Genomic DNA, 22802 nt, shown 5'->3' with positions numbered 1-22802 from the left:
TTCTCTGGAAACAGGCTGATAAATTTTAAATTTTGTCCAATCAACATGAATGCATTGAGAAATTTGGATTGATTTTCTGGTAGAATCTGGAACAATTCAACCATGTATAAATGGATCATGTAATCATCATGAAATGTTAGTGTTAGAGTTCAAAAGAAACAGAATGAGTGGAAATCAAACCCAATCTGAATAATTTTAAACGTATACAATCTTTAAGTTTGTATTTTGAATTCTACATATATGATTGTGTAATTCGTTCTTTCAAATTTTCGGATTCAGGCATGTTTTGATAAAATTCATTCCCAAAAACGTCAATTAACAATTAAATTTAGTGTATTTTAAATATATATACGTATTATATTTTATAAATTATATTAAATTCGCAAAATTTTAAGTTTTAAACAAAAATAAAAAATATTCAAAATATGAAATTATGCATAGGATATTAAAATTTACATGTTAGCAATTTTTTTGAATTGCTTTCAATTTTCATATTGAAATTTTTAAGATTTTTTTCTGAAATAATAAGCAAGAATATCAACCTAAATAATATTAAATTCCATGCGTTAATTTCCCCTCAAAAGTCATTGACCGCCTCTCAATCTAGATTTTGTGAGTACTTTATTTGATTTTCAGCTTCAAATATCTTATTTGCACACATCTTCTCATGAAAAGAAAGATAACGAATTAGTAAAATAATAAAAAATTATAGAAAATTTCAAAAAAATCTCGATGATTTATTTATAGATTATAATAGCATTTATTCGGTCTCAAACAACTTTGTAGAAAGGTACTTCTCACCTCTATCAGCAAGAAGAACGACGATAACGCCTTCATCAAGCTTCGCGGCTACCTTCTGAGCTGCAAGCATAGCAGCACCAGCGGACATACCGATGAATATACCTTCCTTAGCAACGACTTCGCGAGCAGTGTCGAATGCTTCTTCAGATTCGATGAGGATGTGCTCATCAATCTTGGATGGATCGTAAATAGCTGGAACGATAGCTTCTTCCATGGACTTAAGGCCCTGGATGTAGTGTCCCTTTGTTGGTTGAGCTTCGACGATCTTGATGTTTGGATTCTTTTCACGAAGGTTCATTCCGACGCCCATAAGTGTGCCAGATGTGCCAACAGCAGAAACGAAGTGTGTAATCTTGCCTTCTGTCTGAGCCCAGATCTCTTCGGCTGTTGTCTTGTAATGAGCGAGTTTGTTGTACTCGTTGGAGAACTGGTTTGGATTGAAGTACTTGCCTGGGTTCTCCTTAAGGATTTCAGCAACCCTACGGATGGCGCCATCTGTACCAAGCTTCTTATCAGTAAGGATGATTTCGGCACCGAAAGCCTTGATCATTTTACGGCGTTCAAGAGAAACACCTTCTGACATGACAATGACGACATTGTAGCCCTTAACACGGCCAATCATAGCAAGACCGATACCTGTGTTTCCGGATGTGGCTTCGATGATTGTGGAACCTGGCTTAAGAAGTCCTTCGGATTCAGCCTGCTCAATCATCTTAAGAGCGATTCTGTCCTTAACGGAGCCTGTTGGGTTAAATCCTTCAAGCTTAGCATACATCTGAACCTTTGGGTTTGGGTTAAGGTGGTTGATGCGGACCATTGGTGTGTTTCCGATTGTCTCGAGGATGTTGTTGTAGATCATTCTAGAGGGAAAGATGAAAAATGATTTTGGACTTTCTTCCTTTCAATCTTATCAATTTATTTGAGATTCTGTTTGTTCATAATTTCTGAGGATACCCTTGAAAAATTTTATTCAAAATTTCATCGATATTCATGTACTATATGATATAGTAAGCAACTTTATCACGAAATGTAAAATTGAATTTTATGAGCCATCATCAAAATATTTTTAAAATCTTGTTAATTGCCATAAATTGAATACATGATTTTAACAATAAAATTTTCTGAAACGAATAATTTTTTTGATAAGGAGAAAAGTTTAGCCAGCCAATTGTCAGATATCAACTTTGATGGAATCGCATGTCTAGGTGTACATAATAAAGCAAGTACTTATATGGAATTAAACAAAATACCTTTAATTTTTTCAGAGATCACAGTTGGTCAAACATTGACTTTTAGTTGATCGTTCCAAATCTTACTCGAAAAAATATATGACTTATTACACACTATAGACGAAAATATTTCCCAAAATTTGATTTCATTCTTCACCTTGAATTTTATTTTTGATTTTCGGTGTTCGCAATAATGCAAATACATGCTAATAACAACAAATAATTAAGAAAATTTTTTGATAAAAATATTGTTGGTTAGGAATTGTAAACCCTTTGAAAGTGTTACCTGAAATACTCAATTAGAACATAAGGGCTTAATAATCAAGTAAAATACAAGCATATCAATCAACATGATCCAGATTTCATTCATAATGCTTCAGAGACTAATCAAAAATCGGACGAATTAAATTTGTAATGAATAACATGTAATTTATATCACAGATCCCTTTCAGACAGTTAACTTCTATCATTGTTTAGCATAAAATATTCAAAATATGGGAAAATCAATCAAATTTTCAATATTTTTAGTTTGGGTTCGTAATACTTTAACAAGCATGCAAAGATACATTTACATATCATTATTGTAATGAAAAGTTTCTAGAAAATAAGTAATATATTGACTAATATGAACCTTTATTAAATTAACAACAATATATACTGACCAATTCATTATTCTTGAGCCTCATTGAGTTTAGCAATATAAGCATAATAGAAATCATCTTTCAGAATTGGTTTTGGTATTTTGATAACGCCAAGTATTTTCCAGTTGTAGAGAGTAGGCTGAAAATATGATAAACGTAGTTCTTCGCAAGCGTTAGATATTTCTATGAATGTTCCGCCAGGCTTGAGAACTCTAGAAATTTCCTTGAACATTTTTCCAATATCATGCTGAGAAGTTTCGGCACACATCATAGAATCCATTGTGCCTTTATCAATAACCAAGTCAAATGAGTTTTTCCGATATTCAAGGTTTCTTATATCTCCAACTTCGAATTTATTCCTTTTTCGTTCATATTTAGATGACATTTCTTGTATAACAGTTTCTGATGTATCAATATTAAGAACATTTTTAACTCCATCTTCTTGGATATCTATTCCTAACGTTGAAGTTCCGCATCCTACATGGAGTGCACTAGTACATCCATCAATATATCTTCCAAGTGAGCCTTTCAGCTTTTTCCAAGGTAAATACCATTCAAATTGATTTGGATTTTTTGTATATCGTTCATCCCAGTACTTATTATCAGCCCATGATATTGGCTTTTCTCTAACAACAGGCTCCTCTTCAATTTCTTCCTCATTTTCATCATCACTAACTGCTTCAAAAACTGATTTCATTTTGTCACTTTTTAAAATAACAGTCTAAAATAGCTTTTTTTTTTCTTGACTGTATTAACATGATCCGGACAGTATTCTTCATGGTTATTTGCTGTGAGTATGTGATCCAGACCCATGAGTTCATTACATTCAAGAATGACTCAATCAAAATAAATGTGGGAAATATTTCGGACTTTTGATTACAATATCAGTCTGGCTTTGCAAAATAAGTATCAGTTATATTAGATTTAGCATCTTTTAGCTTCATTATATAAACTCATAGCTTGAGCTTAATTCCGATAAAATACTTTTCATCACTATAACACTTAATATGCTAGAAAAAGACCATATCTTATAAATTCTACTTTTGATTTCCTTAAATTCAAATTCAAACTCAAATCTTGAGTGAATCATTTGTTATTGATATACTTATTTCATAAGAAGCTAGAAAACATGACAAATAATGATTTGACCATAATTTTGATCATTGAGTCTAATGAGATTTATATTTGATTTCACCTGTGTAAGATTATAGGCATCACAATGAATTGACTTAATGTTAAGATAATTCTAACATACAATAGCTGTTCATTAACATAAGTCAAGAAATTATCAGAATCATATCTTTTGTTTTTCAGATTTTCCAAAATACACAATCCTCTATCTTAAATCAAGGATACATAATGAATAGTTCAGATATCAGAAATCGATAGATATTGATAAAAAAAACTGACAACATACATAAATGTTCAAAATCACGGGCAACCACCCAAGATATGTTTTCTCTTATATGTCAATAATTACAGGAATTTTAGCAGTAGAATCATCCTTGCTTTCTGTCTTCTTCTTGACAAAATCCGAAACATTGGTTATTCCACAAGATAGCGATTCTACTACTTATAACGTGACTTTTAATACAACATCAACTCTTCCATTAGGTGTCGAATCATACATGACATTCAACTTGAAGCCAACATTTAATTCGGAAACCATGGCAGTTAATTTTATGTCTAAATCATCAAACGGATATTCACAAGTCACAGACTCAAATCAAGCGATGATCAAAATTACAGGAAATACATATTCAGGATTTAATGCATTTTCCACAATTTATAACAATGCATCCAACATAGAGCTTGAAACAACAATCAAGTTCCCAGCTAACTCTCTCGAAACAATCCAAGCCAAAACAGTCTTTTTGATTCCACCTTCTACGCATTCTAAGATTATTCCTTTCATTTCACTTATTCTTGCTGTTTATTGCTTCTCAAAGCCATTAATTGCAGGCGCTTTTATTTTACATTTTGTTGCATTCTCAGCATTCACTGAAAAGATCGGACTTGTTTCTTATAGATTGTTACTCGGACTTGTCATCTTTATCGTTATCAATCACCTCTGTACTCAAACACTTAATCGTGCAATTCCATCCTACGTTTATCTTTACTCTGGCTTTGTTGTTTTAGGTCTTTTCGTAATTTTTGCACTTTTTGGCATTAATCAGCCATTCCAAGTAGCATCATCACCATTAGAGATCCTTATCCTTCTTTGCATTGCCGAATTCATCGGACTTGCAGGTTATAACAATGGAAAATGCAAATGGACACTTTTCCTTGATCTCTTCCCAGCTCTTGGCTTATTTATTACACCACTCGTTGGCGCCTTCTTAAAGGCCTACATCAATGAATTTTTCGGAATGTCCGCTGCTTATCTTATGTCAATGGTTTTGTCATTAACCGGTATTTTTGTTCTTTTCATTTCCGAAAGCTACAATACATCTGAAGAAATGTCCGAAGAAATCATTGGCGTCATTTCAATGGAAAATGATTTCCACGAAAACGAAAACACACTTCAGATTGCTAAAGCACGCAACACAGCAAGTCTTCTTCTCATTTGTCTTCCAGGAATTGCTTGCGCTGCTTTATTGATTATCGGATATATGATAAATGTAATTCAGATCAAAAGTGCATGAAATAAAAATAAAATTATTATTTTGATTATAATTATCATATTATTTCACTCATATATATAGTAATTAGCATTTATCAAATTTGATTTTTTTTTGTAAATGTTAAATATGTTTTAGAATCGTAAAGATTTGATTTGATGATAATTTATGAAGATTGTATCGTTCAATATCAATTAAAAATAAAATTTACTCCTTGGAAAGGCGTTGAGCGTTGCGCTGTTCGAGCTTCTCAAGTCTGAGCTTGAGGAAGAGTGGAACACGGTTGCGGCGAACGTTGACGTTACGTGGACGAACAACGTGGCGGTGGACAGCGCAAGAAACGCAGTAGTACTGCTTCTGGTATGTCTTTGGAAGCTCGTAGCCCTGATAGATGCAAGCATCGGAAACATCCTTAGCTGATGAAGCATCAACCATATTCTTGATGGCAAAACGTGTGATTGCCTTATCCTTTGGAACTTGGCGGCCGCAGTTCATGCAGTTGACTGTTCTTGTGTGGCCACGGTTCATCTTGGAACGGCCATGATTCCTTCTCTTGACTGGCATCTGAAAGGCGGACCAATCGTCACTTTTCTCAAGAAATTGAATTAATTTTGCTATGTAAAATAGATTTTACGTGTCAAGAAAATACCAAAATATGAATAGAAAGCGGTAGAAATAATCATATAAATATATTACTTATTCATTTGTTACAAATAATATCTTCAATATAAAATTGTTATGGCCGATATCGATGCAAAATATTGGTTTTCTAGATGTTTGAGCATGAGTAGAAGTAAGAAAAGCTTTTATATTGGTAGAGATTTCATGGAAATCTATCATCTTTCATAATTATCAAATTTCGAATTATTTCTGTGTTGTTTTCCATTAATTTTCATCTTATTAATGAATATTAATTTATACATGAGTGTGTGCAATATAAACCTATAAATCAATTCCTCACGTTGTTTTTTGAAGAGTTGAAAACCTTTCATTTACACGTCAAAAATACAAATACTCTAATGTTTTCTAGGTTCAAATTCTTAATAATGAATTTGATATTCATTTCTGTAGCTATTATTCTGCCATTTCTTATAAGATTTCAGCCCAAAAAAACAGATTCAAGAAACAATAAGAATTACCGAAAAAGTGACAAAACATCAAAAACAGGGAGGGGGTCTCAATTTTTATTACTTATATTATTTTACATTATTTATATAAATACTCTTTATAATATATTTTACTATAAAATTATACCTCAAATTCAAATATTTAAAATATTATTTACATAATTATCTCAAAATTATATTTTTATATATTATTTTTCATATGTATAAATCATATAATCTATATCTATGCAAATCTCATCTAAAATTTTTTGAAACAAACCGCTACCATTTTATAATGGTCCATCTTAAATTCATCATAAATTCTGGTACATGTTAGTACCAGAGTCTTCAAATCTCAAACACTCTGGTACCAACATGTACCAGACGCGAGTTTCCAATGCCCTCGTACGATTTTCTATTAAGATCTTCTTGAATGAGAAGGTCTTCTTAGAAACTCGTACGAGGGCTTCTCTTTTAAATACTCTGGTACCTGCTGGTATCGGAGTCGACTTTACAGCCCTTTCCCCAATTTTGAAGCTGGGGAAAGTTTTCAAGCAATGAAAGGGAAGCTCTCGCTATGAGGTGAAAATCTAGAATTTTTACCTCATAGCGAGTAATCCTTTGTTAATTGCTTGAAAACTTTCTTCAAATTATCAAAATTTCGAGGAAAGTTTCCTTGCTTCAAAGTAGAGATGGAGCCCTTTGAGCCACTGCATATAGGTCAGTGACTCAAAATACTCCATCTCTACTAGAAATCGCCAAAATTTGGGTCGCAATCTTTGAAATGCGACACAAGTTTTGGCAATTTCGCGAGGGACTTGCTCCATTTGGTGCATAGATTCACACTCTATGCACCAGATGGAACAATTCTTTCGCTGACAGCGGGAAACTTTGTGTGAATAGTTTAACATTCAGACAAAGTTTCCCGCTGTCAGAGAGGGAATGGAAGGGTAAGAGGTATATATTCATAATGTATACCTCTTACTCTTCCATTCCCTCAAGAAAGTTCAAAAACTTGGGTGCAATCAGAACTGATTGCACCCAAGTTTTTGAACTTTATATAAGGAATTGTTGGCTATGATGCACTGATCATGAATCAGTACATCATAGCCAACAATTCCTTCGCAAACAGCGGGAAACTTTGTCTGAATAGTTTAACATTCAGACAAAGTTTCCCACTGTCAGGGAGGGAATTAGAGGGTGGGAGATATATATATAGACTATAAATCTCTCACCCTTTAATTCCCTCAAGAAAGTTCAAAAACTTGGATGCAATCAGAACTGATTGCACCCAAGTTTTTGAACTTTGTATAAGGAATTGTTGGCTATGATGTACTGATCATGAATCAGTACATCATAGCCAACAATTCTACCTTTTAACCAAAGATAATTGATTCGTATGTAAAATATTAAGCTAAAATTTCTCTTTCTTTTAGTACATATTCTTCCATTTCGTGTACATGTATCATATATTAAGTACTAGTTATCTATTCTATATTCTTTATCCCAATTTAAATACTCAAAGATAATTCTTTTTCAGAAGAAAAAAAATATTTTCTATTAAACCGTTATTTTTTCAATGTGAGTTTTCAATTTTATTTTTCCTTTTTGCTGCTCAATGCAACATCCTCCACCCGATCCTCCATGCGAGGTTGATCAAGCCATAGGATATTTAGAATATTCTCGTTTTGTTATAGCTGCAGAGCTGCATGGTAACATAAGATTTGTCAAAGACCCACAAAAACTATCAATTGGAACAGGAGTATTAATCTACCACCGATGCGAATACGAAGGCTGCCCAGCAGGCTTTAAATTTATTAAAAATTTCGACAATTACATTTTTAAATCTGCAAACTTAACTCATATTCACTCAGGACCACCACCACAACATAAAAATACACCTACAAGTGGTACTTACCGTGCTTGGATTAAAAAATTTCTCATGAATCACGGAAGTCCACTTAATGCAACACAAGAAGTCAACAAAACGCTTGAAATACCTAAAGATCATACTTGTATTCACATGACTATGAAACAAACTGCAATCAATCAATTGAAATATTATTTACAACAAAAAGATCTTATGTGATCTTTACCAGACATATCTTTAAATCAATTTCAATCTTTACAAAACTATGTTAATCAATGGGAAGATCAACATGATGACCTTATTTATTTTGACATTCAAGGTGAAGATACTGATTTTCCAGACAAATTGGTTTTTATTTACTCTGATAATGATATGATCTCTCAAATTCATGAAAAATCACCAATTTATCACTTAGACTCTAGTTAGTATACAAGTCTTGGGTATGATGGCACTGCGTTCCACCTTACCCAATACTTGTGAATTTGACACTTTACAAAGCCGCCAACAATTTCACCTCACTATCGTTCTCACTAACGACTTCACTAATGTTCTCATAAATTTTCCTCAATATCTTCATCATCAGTGTTAACCCTATTGTAGTCATACTTGAAGACATAAACTTTCTCTAACTTCTTAACGTACAATTTACATAACTTACCTTCGTCATCGTATGGTTTAATGATATAACTATTTCTATCTTTATACACAGTCAATGAAAAGTCAACTGGTCTCGGATGTATTTGAAAGAACATGTTATGCTCAGGAAGGAAGAATAAATGTTTAAATGTATGTTTGTTATACTGTGGAATTCGAATGAGTTGCTTTTGTTCTGTCATTTATATAAAAATAAAATAAAAATAATTTTAAAAAAATAAAATAAAAAATAAATGATATCACCACCCTCACGCGTATGAAAACATAGCACAAAAATAAATTTAGGTGAAGCGGTGAAATCTCACCTCTTTTTTCACCCGGTTTTCACCCTGTTGAATTCATTACTTTATAACTCTCTTCCTTGGTTTCTTTTTAGTTGCTTTCTTCACGTCTGTCTCCAACTTGACTGTCTTTCTTCTTCGTCCATAATGATACCAATTACTTCCACCAGTCAATGGGTCAAATGGTCGTTCATAAGGGTTTCCATACATTCCATAAGGTCCGTATGGATAAACCGCTGGTGGAGAAGAAACATTTTCTTTAGTTCCATAGAATCTATTTAAATGCATTGTTTCACCTTTCATCTGGTCATTAATGTCTTTTGTGTGTTTTGCAAACTCATCGTCCTTTCCTAAAGCATTTTCTGACTCAGTCGCAACCAAATTGGATGCTTTATTTATGAGCCCTATTTTATTTAATCTTAACTTCTTTGCAACCCAGCCTCCAATCTTTCCTTTATTTGCATCTAATGTCTTTGAAACCCTTCCTCCACTCATTTTATTTACTGCGTCATAAGCTCCAAGTGCTTTTGCTCCAAATGCTAATGCTTTTGTTCCCATTGCGCCTAAAGCTGCCCAAGCTACCATTTACACCATATTAAAATCATCTCTCTTCAATATTATCTCATAAAAGTTCTCGTTACTGGAGAAAGTCAATGAAACATAAGCGTTCTCACGGGCTTCGTCCTCACCGCTTTGCGGTCTATCTAACTTCTTTCTTATATCATCTATACGCTTCAAAATGTCTGAACAATTGCTAACATCTTCTACAACAGTTATTTCATCATGAATGACCTTCAAGAACAAGCTCATTTAATATGCTATTAAAATCATCTCAATAATGAGTCCATCCTTTCCATCTTTAGGTAGCACAACATCTTTCATTGAAGAAGGTTCGACAAGTCTTATGTTAAACTTACTGACAAAGTTTGTTATACTATAATGCTTCGGTGGCGAATACATGTAGTTTGAAAGACATAATATAGATTCTTCAGCAAATTCACTTATACTGGATTTTATAACAATGTTCTCACGAGACCAAACGCCACCAATTGACAATCTTGTAAGCAATCCTGCTGAACCTTCAACTGTAAACGTCGATGGTAACATTCCACGAAGGTCATCTATTGACATCTTTGAGTCACTGAATTTAAATATTTTCTTAAAGCAATCGTCATTATCTAACCATGCAATAGCTTTGAAGTTTTCATTCGAATATACATCTGCTTCATTAAATGTAAAACCTGACTTCTTTGCAGAGACGATTTTAAAATCTATTGCATTTGTTTCAAAATTATATGCTATGGTAACTTCTGAAGGTAATGGGTGTCCTTCTGCTATAAGTTGTTCTTTCAATACCGTTTGAAGCTTTGTGTTAAAAACTTTCATGTCATCTCCTGTATCTAAGTTCACATACACAGCAACAGGGAAACTATCTTGCTTCTTTGTTTCATCATTATATCTCAAAACATTAAAGTTCTTCAATAATATTGTCCTTCCTGCTGGAATACTTCTAACTTGTCTTATTTCAATAGCTTTCTCACCTCCTACATACTCTACCCAGTGTCTTGGATATTCATAAGTATACTGACTTTCTTGAATTTTGGTTGGTTTCATCATAACGTGTTCATAGTATATCTTTATACTCTTGTCAGTTAGACTCGGTGCTATGTTCTGAATATTTCTGACTTGCATTTTTAATGGAGATAAAATGAAGCATTTAATACATGACGTAGATGAAGACATGAATGAAACTACAGACAAACTTAACTCTTCTCTTATTCTTCCTTTCAGCAAAGATTATGAATTCTGTTCAAATGGTGTGTATTTCTATTGTGGAAAGATGGGTTCAGGTAAGACATTTAACCTCATTCGTCATATACTCATAACAGAGCGTTTAGGAAACGACTCTTACTATGACCAAATCATTATATCAGCAACTTCAGACTCTATGGATTCAACAGCGAAAACATTCATGAGTAAAGTTCAAGCATCTGTCGTTAAAGTTCCAGATAGCGAACTCATTGAATTTCTTCAACGTTACATTCGACGTAAGAGAAAATATTATGCTATTGTAGAGTTCATACAGTCAGGAATGCAAAAGACTTCAGAAGAGATGGAAAGAATTATTGACAAACACCACTTACGTCAATACTCAGGAGTTTACGATATGAAACGACTGACAAACTACATTCTATCAAAACTTTCAAAATACCCCTTCAAAAAGTATCCTTCAAACACTCTGCTCGTTTGTGACGACTTCGCCGGAAAAGGTTTAGTGTCAAAGCCTGACTCACCATTAGCTAACATCATTACTAAAGTCAGACATTACCATTTAACTGTAGCAATACTTATGCAAACATGGCGTTTCCTTGCTTTAAACATAAAACGTCTCATAACTGACTTCGTTATCTTTCAAGGTTTCTCACGCTATGATATTGAACTCATTTGGAAACAGTCAGGTATAACATTACCTTTTGAAGAAATTTGGGAAGCATATAAGTCTCTCATCTCTCCTCGTTCATACCTTGAGATTCATATCATGACTAATACCATTAAAGTCAAAAATATTCCATGGGAACGACCAACATTGTTTTAAAGTTTAACCTTCAATTGACTGATGGTAAACAAATTCCATGCATCTCTGTCGCCATTTCTGTTAATATTTTTGCTGTCATTCATATCATCCACTTCCCCATCCGTTAGCTTTTGAGGATATGCGTTAGAATAGCTGTTCTTAAATGAAGGCTTTTCACCTTTGAGAGCATAAACTCTATAACTTTCTGCATACTTTATGTTTGAACCTCCTGAGCCATCATTGACATAAATTTTTATAGGCTTCCACCCTTTGTTCATATTCCTGCTTCTTCCCTTAGCTCTTTTGTTCAGTAGTTCTACATCTTTATACACAGCTCCTGTCTCAGTGAATTCAACAATATTTTCATTCGTTAGCTTTACATTCAAACCCTTGTCGAGTATATTGTTCATTTCATACATATAAAAGGTTTTTATTCTATATGAAATGAGAAGCAAATCCATCTTAGCTGGTGCCGTTAATGTTCCAATTGAACCAACATCAAATGTTGACTCACGAACGACAAACAATATTGTCATAAAGAACTATAGTTCGAGTGTTTGAAAGAAAAAGAACCAGATCTTAAGTCGGTGAATTTAAACACAGCTTCAAACGCTAACGCTACATCAGATGTTAAGTTAGAGTATCCACCACTGGACCAAGTTCTTTCAAGAGAAGCCAACGACAACCCTTACACAAATGTTCAAACAAATCCTTCAGATAACGTAGACCATTACCTTCTTCAGTTATACAAACAATTTTACTCAAAGACGATAAGAAGCTTTTGACAAATCTTATAAGTAAGAACCAAATAATTCTAACAAAGGAGGACCTTGAAAATATTATATCACGAATAACAGGAAAGCAATGTGTCATTGACTATCTCGACCCTGAAATCGAATGCTGTGGTCAAACTCCAATATTCATGAAAATAGGTAACATCCGCATCATTGAAACACCAGGTACTCCAGGAGTTGAGTTTAAGTATAAATATTCGAACGAGTATACAAAACTATCTACTTACTATAAGCTTTGTTTGAAATATGTTTTAGTAAATTAAAGCAATTTGTAATATCTATCCAAAACTTCTTCAACAGTATCGAACTCATCTTCATAATGCAAACCTAATCTTATTGACTTGGTGCAGTTTTCACTAACACAATATAGCGCTTTGCGCTCGGCGCCTTTGACGCCTTTTTCTGTTCTCTTGACTGACATAACTAACTCATTTGTTTCATCAAACAGCAACAACCAAAGTTCATGCCCTAATACATAACATTCATACTTTATATTTTTAGCTCTGAGTTCTCTTGTAAGCTGTTGCATTTAATATTTTCTAAAAAGTCAACTTCAACAGTCATTCGCACTGGTGCCTTCAGTACTACGGGCTCGCCTTGAAAGTCAACTAGTCTGAATTGCATGTCTTTCAAATTATGAGGACTAATGCGAACCCATTTACCTAAATGAGTTACTATGACAGGAACGTTTGGAATGAACATTGAATTTACTTTCATAACAGAAAGACTTATATTCTACTGAACCTTTACTATTAACTCCTGAAATACCTGTGACATTAGCTATTTTTGACTCAATGTACAAACAATTGCCATAACATACGTATGGAACGGATTTCATCTCAATCGTTTTGTCAACACTTTTCAAAGGAAATGTCATATGGTGGTATGCTCCCAGAAGCAATTGAACTCTATGACTCATTCGTGTTATCTTAAACTCCTTCGCATAACTGAACTTCAAAACTCCTGCAATAAGTTTAACATTCATTAAGTTTTCTTCGTTATCCTTGTTTATTGTAGTATTTATGAGAGCATTTAACACTCCAGCTAATGTTTCCATCTTATATTCTACATTATTGTGAAATCTTATTTCATGCTTCTTTCCATCTATTTCAAGCTCCATGAAATCTGTTTCGTCAGTTATAACGAATGAAGCAATAGTATTAAAGTCAACAACTCTGAAAGCAAGCGCTTCATTCTGAAGACCTAAGTTTGTTTGTAGCTTTACTGTCCCGTATTCGTTTGGGTCTGTACTTTGCAAATAGAACAACATTTTATTCTCATTAAAATATGACTATTGCTGCATATGCGTATGAAACAAATGAAGCAAGAAGAGCACATGAACTAGTAAACGAAAACTCAACTTTAACCATTGAAGGCAATGATTTAGTCATTGACGATGGAAAAACTAAAAAAGTCATTGATTTCGATACTTTTAACACTTATGACCCATTCATTACAACAAGCAAGGTTCCCATCATAAATGAAGGAACGGTGCAATATATAAATTCAACAGTAGATGCCTCATTAGTGAAAGTACTGAATGTTCTCATTGAATTGTTAAAGAGCTTTCGATTTGACGACAACATTAAATGCCTAAAGAATTTAGTCATGAATGAGAAACAAATTCTCGGCGTTGCTGGTAGCAGTAATGATGTACACCTTATGACATTAGAATATTATAACGAACATAAAGATGAACTGAAAGGAGAGAAGGGTGACACCGGACCACAAGGACCACAAGGAATACAAGGACCTCAAGGCGAAAACGGTTTGGATGGAAAGGATGGAAAGGATGGAAAAACTGCTAAATCATGGATATGGGACCTTATAAATACTGGTTTAACAGCTGCTTCATATGGAGTTCTTCAATACCAAATCGGAAAGATATGGGCAGTACTTGGTGAAGAAGCTTTAGATGACGTTAAAAATGCTTTGAACTTCATTTCAAATGGTTCTGATACTATTAAAACTTTATCTGGTTGGATGCAAGAAACAAGGAGTCAAATAGATACTGTAAGACGTATAGCAAACAATGCACGTACGGGATTGGATACTTTATGAGAAGCACAAAATACACTAAAGGAAGCAAATGATATTCTTGGCTCAGTATCAGACATGCATGAAGATTGGCTTAAAGGTATTGACAAATCTTTAAAAAATCACAGTCAGTCTATTGCTGACTACAAGAAAAGTATAGATTTTTTACATAGTGCTATGGACGTACATGATGGAAGCATAAGGAACTTACTTAATGCTAACAATAACTTACCAGGAACTATTAAAGCATTTATAAAGTCCTTTGTAAAACCCGGTGCTCTAACATTTAGGTCTTTGAAAGCAAGAGCATTGAAGTCAAGAGATGCAGAAACTCCAACAGAAACTCCAGAAGAACCACCAAAACCAACAGCTAATGAAATATTGTTCGAATATTTTCCAAGGTACTCTGTTCTCATTGCATACATTCAAGAAATACTTAAGAAAGCAGACTTGACTTTAGGAGATGATGAAAGTTCTGTATATCTTTCGTTCCAGTTTCAAATAGCAGAACTTTTGAGACAGATATGTTTAATGTATGACAACATCTCTGATTTCACAAGATATGATGACGACCATGACCCCGAACACGGTGAAGAAGAAGTTTTACAAACATCCATTAAGACAGGAAAGGTTTTAACTCAAAGTCTCATTATTGACACCAAAGATGGCGAAGTGGACGTTCTTCAAGAGCTGAAGAAAAATACTTCTTCGGGAGGTGGTGGTAGGCATGAACTTGAAATAAATGAGATAGAAGAGAAATTAGCCGAAAAAGCAGATAAAGAACATAAACACAATATCTCCGATATAAATGAACTTCAAGCTACATTAAATAGTAAAGCGGACAAAAATGAACTTGACGCAATGAACAAAGTTTTGAAATCTCATAAACACAATATCTCCGATATAAATGAACTTCAAGCTACATTAAATAGTAAAGCGGACAAGAACCATGTTCATTATATAAGTTCAGATGAACAGATTATAACGGACTATCATGGATATTTAACACAGGATGAAGAAGTGAAGACGAAAAATGTTAATGAAAGAAGATATAAATTCATTCGTGCTAAAGGTTATGACATACACTGTACTGTACAGTATGACACAGGTATAGCACCACAAACATTTGGTTATAACGCTGAAATTTATGCTTCATACTTCTTTGTTAACGGTGTATTAGTTGAACCAAGATTTATGTTAAGAGTTAAGGCAAAAATAACTTTTGAAGATGCTATTAAAAGTAAAGCTGACAAAAATGAACTTGACACAACGAACAAAGTTTTGAAATCTCATAAACACAATATCTCCGATATAAATGAACTTCAAACTTCTTTAGACAACAAAGCAGACAAAAACCATACACATGAATCCTTCACTACTGTTAGAGCTGATGACATAATACTGAACTATACCCTTGGTTCAAGTGCACCTTTAGAGAATCCAAGTACAAGCGTAAAAGATACACTAAACAATTTAGATAACAGTTGCAGGAATATTGAAGGTCATGCCAGAAACTTTGAAGCACATGAACTACCAGCAATGTTAGATAAGAAAGCTGACAAAACTTATGTAGATGAAAATTATGCAAAGAAGTCGGAAGTAAATGCTGCGCTTAATGGAAAAGCCGATAAAGAGCACGTGCATGAAGAATTTCAAACAATCAAGATTAAAGAAATTAAGGCATGCATCGAAATAGTAACAAAAACAGGAAGAGACGGTGCAACTGTACAAGAACAAAGAATTTATCCTCCTACTTTTCCTAATGGTTTAATAACAAACAATATAAATATTGTAGAAGGCAATAAAACTATAAACGTTAAACATGAACTTCTAACAATGAAGACTCAGATTCTTGAAACCATATATCCTATAGGCTCTATTTATACATCAATGAATTCAACAAATCCGGCAAGTGTTTTAGGTTTTGGTACGTGGGAACAGATTGTAGATAAATTCCTCTATTGTGCGAACTCTTCAAAGCAAACAGGTGGTTCGAAGAAAATTAAAGAAGCAAACCTTCCACCGCACACTCATACAGGAACTACAAACTTTTCTGGTGACCATAGTCACTCATTAAGAGACCATCCATTATACAACTCAGAATATAAAGCTGGCGATGACGTTTTATCTCCAGATTATAACCATGCAGCAAAAAAGACTTTTCGACCAACTGAACCAGGAGGAAATCATTCACACACTTTCACAACAAATTCAACAGGCTCGGGTGAAGATTATATGCCACCATTTATGACTGTATTCGCATGGTACCGAATTCAATGAACTCGCTTGAGCCTTGACTCAAAGGATCTAGGCTTACCGCGTTCAATGAAATCTTTAACTTTACATAAATGAGCTTGAAAGAAGTATTCGAACAACATCCATGGAGGTCATTTAAGAAATTCAATGAAGCTGCAAAGAGTTCGGGATTTACTAACAGAGCTGAAGTGAAAAGGTTCTTTAACAAAAATGTTGTACATCAAACAAAAATAAATCCTTACGACTACTTTTTACCAATTTACTCCAACACTCCTGACGCATACCAATTTGACACTCTCATTCAAAGCAGAAAAGGAGGACATAAACCATTCCTCATCTTCATAAATGTTAACACTCGCAAAGCTTTTGCGTATATAATGAGAAATAAAGGAACTCGTGAAGTGTTAAGAGTTTTACAAAAGTTTGTAGCAGAACATAACCCAAGTACTTTAACATCAGACCAAGACAGTGCATACCTCAGCAACGAAATCACAGAATTTCTCATTAAGCATAACATAACTCACTACACTACTGAAGACCATAACCATAACATACTCGGCATCATTAATCGCTTCATAAGAACGCTCAGAGATTTAAATCAAGAGCGAGACTTTACCGAAGAAACAATAAAACATTTTCTCGAAGTATATAATTCCTCAACACATTCTACAACAGGACATACACCAAATTCAATGACACAACAACAAGAAGAAAAGTATATACAAAAGAAACGAAGCCAAACACAAAATATCAGAAATTCAACACAATTTACCCTCATTCCTGGTACAAAAGTTCGTGTAGTTCTTGACGACAAACCGTTGACAAAGAAACGTTTAAGGTTAAGTCGAAATTATTATATCGTAGACTCTACGCAAGGTAATGGATATCTTATAAAAGCTGCCGACGACTCCATAGCATTTTACCCTCGTCATAAATTAGTCGAAAGTAGTAATGGCAAACTTGCTGAAACCATTGACGAAGCAAAGCGAGGAGTGGTTATTGAAATACTTGACTATAACATAAACGATGACACTTATAAAGTAAGATATGAAGGAGGCGTTGAAGATGTTATACCATCTAAGAACTTGAGAGAGTCAAAGCCAACACATCTGGGACCATTAGAGCAGGAGTACTGGAAAGACAAAAATATACCAGAAAGAATAAGAAAATTCTTCTAAACTTTTTCATTAGATGTAAATCAGACAAAGCATTTACCAGAAAGAATAAGAAAATTCTTCTAAACTTTTTCGTTGGATGTAAATCAGACAAAAATATATTTTAGGTGAAGTGGTGAAATCTCACCTGTTTTCTCACCTGTTTTCTCACCTGTTTTTTCACCTGTTTTCTCACCTGTTTTTTCACCTGTTTTCTCACCCTCACCGCTTAGCGGCTCAGATTGCTTTTGCTTTCTCGTGAATTTTCATGAATTTCCTTAAGATAGAAAAAATAAAGTTAGTTTTATTTTTATTTATTTTTTTATCTTGTATGTAATGATATGATTTCAACAATAGGTTCTACAACAATTCAAACAACTACAGCACCAAACTCTTTAGTCATGAATCCTACATCTATGTTAGTAGAGATGAAAAGCTTCATTCCTTCTTCATATACTTTTGAGACAGAAATACAAAGAATTAAGCAAGAACTTTTAACAAGTAATTTCGACTGTAGTGCGAAAGATGAAACAAATGAACAGTATCTTTATGACATGCAGGACATTATTGACCATTTACCCAAATTGCCTGAAATCCAACAACAAAAGCTCACTATTCATGAATTCGATGAAATAGAAGTGAAACCAACCGACTCAGTAGAAATAAAGAAGTTCATACGTAAAGTAAACTATGAGTTTCTAGGATATCATTGCAACCATAAAGTTATGGACAAAGATTGCGACATGGTATATAAGAACATCTCTGACATATATAAATCTGGGGAGTTTAAGACATACGACAACTTTGTTTCATTAGTTGCTGAATGTGTATGGCAGATAAGAGATAAAGATAAAAGATGTAAAATATGGAATGGACAAATAAAACCAACAACTTTTGAGTTAAAGAAAACCATTGACGCCTTAGTTGTTCTAGCAGGTCAAATTTCAATGTATAACGCAAAAATGAATCCGCAATGTTCAAAATGTAAAGCAGCAATGAGGAAATATAACTACTCCGTCAAAGAGATAGAACGTATGAGAAACGACTATGCTGACTTAAAGAAAGAAGTAGAGAAACCAGCAGAAGATAAAATGGACATGTTAGCATTTCTGAACAAAAACTATCCAACAGCTGACGATTTCCTATTATCTGATGTCAAGAAGAAGTATAAAGAAACTTTCGGCATTGTTAAAACTTTTGACATACTGACAGAAGAAATAGAAGCTACGAAATTGTTTAGAATTTCAAATATACATCGTACAATTCATGTAAAACGCTTATAAAATAACTGGGGTGAAAAATTAGGTGAGAAAACAGGTGAAATCTCACCTCTTCACCTAAAATATATTTTTATTGAATTCAGCAACAAAAATCATGAATTTTCCTTAAGATAAAAAATAACGCTAATTTTTTTCTAAGAAAAATTTTTATTTTGTATGTAAAGACAGTAATGACAAACATTGAGTTTGAAACAGTTAGAAAGATAGACAATGACACCAAAGTGGTTAGAATAGGTGATTTAAACGTAAGATACTCAAAGAAATACAACAAATATTCTTTGTCAGACATTATATCTCCATCTGAAAAGAAAACAAACGACTGGGTTAGAAATGCTTCAACTCAGAAAATTTTGACAAGAAATCCTGAGCTTATGATATCAGTAAGATTCTATGGAACAAGAGCATATCTTATAGACAAAAGTCTTATACCAATAGTTTTGTTATGGATTGACCCAGTTGTTGGATATAACTTCATAACTTATGGTTCATTCGATACGGAACGTTGCAGTGAAGGCTTACTTTACATCGTTCAGAAACCGAAGGACTTCAATACAAAGAGATATAAGATAGGAAGAACATATAATATAACTCAAAGATATGACAGTACAGTCAATAGAGTCAAGGTTGTGTTCGTTAATGATATGAGAGCTGCTGAAACAGAACTACTTGAAAAGTTTGAGAAAATGTATGGTGCTCCCATGAAAGGTAAAGAAACGTTTGAAGTAGATGAGATAGATAAAGCTATAAAATTATTTGACGAAGTTGCTGAAAAATACATGTAAAGCGTTTATTTTTGGTCTTTTGTGAAAGTCAGAAAATAAAGTTAGTTTTATTTTTATTTATTTTTTTATTTTGTATGTAAAGACAGTAATGTCAACATTAGAGAACACAACAACTGCTATCGTTCATGAAGCCATAAATGAAGAATACGAATACATACAATATAACAAACAACTTCGCCTCATTCGTTCGGTCAAAGATGACATGTACCAAATGCAAAGTATAATGAATGCTCTTCGTTCTACAAAGCAAGCATATCATTGGTTTGAAAACCAACAGACAAAAGAACTTTTAGAAGAATTTCCTCATATGATTGCTTCCCTCGGAAAACCGAGAGAAGAGATTCCGTACGAAAATCGCAAGAATTTGGCTCCTGGTTTGAAAGGATATTATGTTCATAGACTTTTAGTAAATGCTGTAGCAATGTGGGCTTCACCTCGTTATGCTTGTTATATTTTCATGATGTTAGATGAACTATATAAAGCAGAACGTGGAGAGATGGAAAAGAAACTTCAAGCAAAAGATGAAGTCATTGAATCCAAAGACAAAAGCATACAGAAAAGAATACCACGTTCAGTACCAAAAGGAAAGGAAAAGAGTTATAAGTATATGATATATACTGAAGAGTTGGAGAAAGAAGAAGATAAAGATATGGTTATGTTGCATTTAGTCAGAAGAAACAACAAGAGCTTTTATGACCTTGCTAAGATTTACAAATCTGACAGAAATTGGTTCTATCGTGAAAACTTACCGATTTCAATGACACCGAATGAGCAAATAAAGGAAATTGTCAAAAGTACTCTTCCTCAAACACACTATGACATCAAAGGTTGCACAATACTTACATTCAAAGAAGACTTACCATTACTGAAGGAAAAAATAACAGAATATTTCGATAACTTCAAAGAGGAAGAATAAAAAAAATATATTTTTGCTTAAATGACGTCAGGGTCAATTTCTTCAACCATTTCACTTTCTTCGTCAATGTCAATAGAAGCTTCTTCAACCTTTGGTAAGAATTTCTGTATAACATCTTTGTTCGTTATTGTCTTCAGAGATGAAGGATAATATTTCACATTTGTTTCACCCTTCTTATATTCTTTCTGTTCGGAAAGATTCATAGCAATACTGAAGAATTCAATGTTAGAGTTCTTTATGACAGTATAATGAGTATCTTTGACATTCACGAAGAAACCCTTTTGTTTCAAAACTACTGCTAACTCTTGTGAAGTATAACGTTTGCGGTCAATGACAATAGCTAATGGTCTGACATACTGACCAAACTTAGATTCTTTCACAAACTTCTTGTTAAAGATAACATTAACGTTTGAAGCACCATTGAACTCATTCTTGATAGCAGTAGCGAGAGCATTGTATGAAAAGAACTTGCAATCTTGCATGTGTTTCATTAAAATAAAAATATTAAATTATTTTGAAAAAATAATTTAAAAAAAAATCTAATCTAATTTTTTCAAAAAAATATTTTTTTATTTCCTACTAAAGATGTATCGGAAGTTGTCTAAGTTAGAACACTCGGAAATAAAACAACTTCTTACAGAAGCTAATATAGATGTTGCAAAGCATTACGCAACAAACAAAAAAGCACTCGCTGACTTCATTAAAGACTACAATGGTGAAATAACTTATGATAGAATTCATGAGTTCATAAAGCCGCAACGCGGCGAGGACGAAGTCCATGCAAGAACTTTTCCTTTAAATGACGTTGCTATTGACTTATATCATAGACGTTCAGTACCTCATGAAGTAAGGCGTGAAATGTTTGACATAACAAATGCAAACGTTGGTGAAACAAGAAGAGCTGTACCACATGAAGTAAGGCGTGAAATGTTTGACATAACAAATGCAAACGTTGGTGAAACAAGAAGAAGAGACGACACACTGAAACAACAGAGAAGAGAGATGTTTAAAAGTGCTATAGAACAAGTTCGCAAAGCTAATGATGTCATTCGTTCCATTGACGACAAACCAAAAGAAGGTGAGAGATGGTTAAAGAAAGATGAAGAGAATAGGAAGAGAAATGTGAAGTCAGGCAATAGACTCATTGACTTTAACATCGAAGCTTTAGATGAACCAAACAGAGACTACTTACACAAACATTTCGGTAAGGTTTTCATGAGACTCTTAGAGAAAATTAAAATAAACTCACAACAGAGATGGATGGTATGTTATAAACTTGGTGGAAAGTATGAATGTTCTACGTTAAACCTCAATAATATTGGAACATTACTACATCAGCTCTTGAAGGAGAACTTTATATCAGAGATAGAAGCAAATGCCGCAGGTATTGTTGAAATGCACTATGACTTCTTCTTGACAAACATAAAGAATCTTACCGAAATAAAGATGTATGATTTAACAGAATATGAAGGCTTAACGATGTCAGATGTAAAGAAAGGCAAACCAAAAAAGAGACCATATAGAGATGAAAGCACACTGACAAATGACCAGAAAGCCATTTTGGAAGCTCTTAAGCAAACAGGAAACCCAGCACTTATAGAAAGCTTTTGGAAAGATAATGGTGAAAAGAAGTTTTATAAGAAGAGAAGCGGTCAGTTCTGGAAGTATCTTTGCATTACCTATAAATCTTGAACGCTACCAAATCTTCAATGAACTGAACAAAAGAACTGCAGCACTTATGACAGAAGACAATTGTTTCGTTTATGCTTGCATTCAGGCTGGAGTAATGAAGAAACTATTGACCA

At 33.6% G+C, this 22802-nt stretch overlaps 17 protein-coding genes and 2 pseudogenes across 19 annotated transcripts, besides 2 other annotated features; 12 read left to right on the top strand and 7 right to left on the bottom strand.

The window, feature by feature from the left end:
• Positions 1-440: 440 nt before the first annotated feature.
• TVAGG3_0693550 (cysteine synthase family protein domain-containing protein) lies at positions 441-1813 on the bottom strand (the record flags this gene model as incomplete). Its single annotated transcript, XM_001317145.2, has 1 exon — positions 761-1660. One exon carries the CDS (start codon positions 1658-1660, stop codon positions 761-763), a length of 900 nt encoding a protein of 299 aa, XP_001317180.1.
• Positions 1814-2302: 489 nt separating this feature from the next.
• TVAGG3_0693540 (methyltransferase protein) lies at positions 2303-3383 on the bottom strand (the record flags this gene model as incomplete). Its single annotated transcript, XM_001317146.1, has 1 exon — positions 2700-3368. One exon carries the CDS (start codon positions 3366-3368, stop codon positions 2700-2702), a length of 669 nt encoding a protein of 222 aa, XP_001317181.1.
• Positions 3384-3854: 471 nt separating this feature from the next.
• On the top strand, positions 3855-5316 carry TVAGG3_0693530 (uncharacterized protein; the record flags this gene model as incomplete). The annotated part of the gene is made up of 1 exon (XM_001317147.2): positions 4138-5316. One exon carries the CDS (start codon positions 4138-4140, stop codon positions 5314-5316), a length of 1179 nt encoding a protein of 392 aa, XP_001317182.1.
• Positions 5317-5499: 183 nt separating this feature from the next.
• Positions 5500-5856, bottom strand: TVAGG3_0693520 (Chain a 40s Ribosomal Protein S26; the record flags this gene model as incomplete). Its single annotated transcript, XM_001317148.2, has 1 exon — positions 5500-5856. The coding sequence occupies one exon, from the start codon at positions 5854-5856 to the stop codon at positions 5500-5502; it is 357 nt and encodes a 118-aa protein (XP_001317183.1).
• Positions 5857-6414: 558 nt separating this feature from the next.
• Positions 6415-8689: a mobile genetic element.
• TVAGG3_0693510 (uncharacterized protein) lies at positions 8017-8487 on the top strand (the record flags this gene model as incomplete). Its single annotated transcript, XM_001317149.1, has 1 exon — positions 8017-8487. One exon carries the CDS (start codon positions 8017-8019, stop codon positions 8485-8487), a length of 471 nt encoding a protein of 156 aa, XP_001317184.1.
• A 68-nt stretch (positions 8690-8757) lies between the features above and the next one.
• Positions 8758-22802: part of a mobile genetic element that runs on past the window's edge.
• Positions 10014-10946, bottom strand: TVAGG3_0693490 (uncharacterized protein; the record flags this gene model as incomplete). Its single annotated transcript, XM_001317151.1, has 1 exon — positions 10014-10946. One exon carries the CDS (start codon positions 10944-10946, stop codon positions 10014-10016), a length of 933 nt encoding a protein of 310 aa, XP_001317186.1.
• Positions 11152-11799, top strand: TVAGG3_0693480 (protein of unknown function, DUF4106 family; the record flags this gene model as incomplete). The annotated part of the gene is made up of 1 exon (XM_001317152.1): positions 11152-11799. One exon carries the CDS (start codon positions 11152-11154, stop codon positions 11797-11799), a length of 648 nt encoding a protein of 215 aa, XP_001317187.1.
• TVAGG3_0693470 (uncharacterized protein) lies at positions 11796-12197 on the bottom strand (the record flags this gene model as incomplete). Its single annotated transcript, XM_001317153.2, has 1 exon — positions 11796-12197. One exon carries the CDS (start codon positions 12195-12197, stop codon positions 11796-11798), a length of 402 nt encoding a protein of 133 aa, XP_001317188.2.
• On the bottom strand, positions 13062-13842 carry TVAGG3_0693460 (annotated as a pseudogene). Its single transcript has one exon. A coding segment is annotated over exon 1 (781 nt).
• Positions 14181-15063, top strand: TVAGG3_0693450 (annotated as a pseudogene). The gene has a single exon. A coding segment is annotated over exon 1 (883 nt).
• TVAGG3_0693440 (keratin-associated protein family) lies at positions 16500-16889 on the top strand (the record flags this gene model as incomplete). The annotated part of the gene is made up of 1 exon (XM_051243141.1): positions 16500-16889. One exon carries the CDS (start codon positions 16500-16502, stop codon positions 16887-16889), a length of 390 nt encoding a protein of 129 aa, XP_051089728.1.
• On the top strand, positions 17558-18043 carry TVAGG3_0693430 (integrase core domain containing protein family; the record flags this gene model as incomplete). Its single annotated transcript, XM_051243140.1, has 1 exon — positions 17558-18043. One exon carries the CDS (start codon positions 17558-17560, stop codon positions 18041-18043), a length of 486 nt encoding a protein of 161 aa, XP_051089727.1.
• Positions 18361-18955, top strand: TVAGG3_0693420 (organellar and viral DNA polymerase type B; the record flags this gene model as incomplete). Its single annotated transcript, XM_051243139.1, has 1 exon — positions 18361-18955. A coding segment is annotated over one exon (595 nt), but the record flags the coding sequence as incomplete, so codon positions are not given.
• Positions 18982-19302, top strand: TVAGG3_0693410 (organellar and viral DNA polymerase type B; the record flags this gene model as incomplete). The annotated part of the gene is made up of 1 exon (XM_051243138.1): positions 18982-19302. The coding sequence occupies one exon, from the start codon at positions 18982-18984 to the stop codon at positions 19300-19302; it is 321 nt and encodes a 106-aa protein (XP_051089725.1).
• On the top strand, positions 19833-20081 carry TVAGG3_0693400 (organellar and viral DNA polymerase type B; the record flags this gene model as incomplete). The annotated part of the gene is made up of 1 exon (XM_051243137.1): positions 19833-20081. A coding segment is annotated over one exon (249 nt), but the record flags the coding sequence as incomplete, so codon positions are not given.
• TVAGG3_0693390 (KilA, N-terminal/APSES-type HTH, DNA-binding family) lies at positions 20170-20607 on the top strand (the record flags this gene model as incomplete). The annotated part of the gene is made up of 1 exon (XM_051243136.1): positions 20170-20607. A coding segment is annotated over one exon (438 nt), but the record flags the coding sequence as incomplete, so codon positions are not given.
• TVAGG3_0693380 (uncharacterized protein) lies at positions 20689-20997 on the top strand (the record flags this gene model as incomplete). Its single annotated transcript, XM_051243135.1, has 1 exon — positions 20689-20997. The coding sequence occupies one exon, from the start codon at positions 20689-20691 to the stop codon at positions 20995-20997; it is 309 nt and encodes a 102-aa protein (XP_051089722.1).
• TVAGG3_0693370 (uncharacterized protein) lies at positions 21156-21488 on the bottom strand (the record flags this gene model as incomplete). The annotated part of the gene is made up of 1 exon (XM_051243134.1): positions 21156-21488. A coding segment is annotated over one exon (333 nt), but the record flags the coding sequence as incomplete, so codon positions are not given.
• Positions 21583-22618, top strand: TVAGG3_0693360 (organellar and viral DNA polymerase type B; the record flags this gene model as incomplete). Its single annotated transcript, XM_051243133.1, has 1 exon — positions 21583-22618. A coding segment is annotated over one exon (1036 nt), but the record flags the coding sequence as incomplete, so codon positions are not given.

This window comes from Trichomonas vaginalis, chromosome III (genome assembly GCF_026262505.1).
Source record: "Trichomonas vaginalis G3 chromosome III, whole genome shotgun sequence".
Lineage (NCBI taxonomy): Eukaryota > Parabasalia > Trichomonadida > Trichomonadidae > Trichomonas > Trichomonas vaginalis.
The sequence above is the reverse complement of the archived record's forward strand: the minus strand, read 5'-3'. Positions and strand labels throughout refer to the sequence as shown.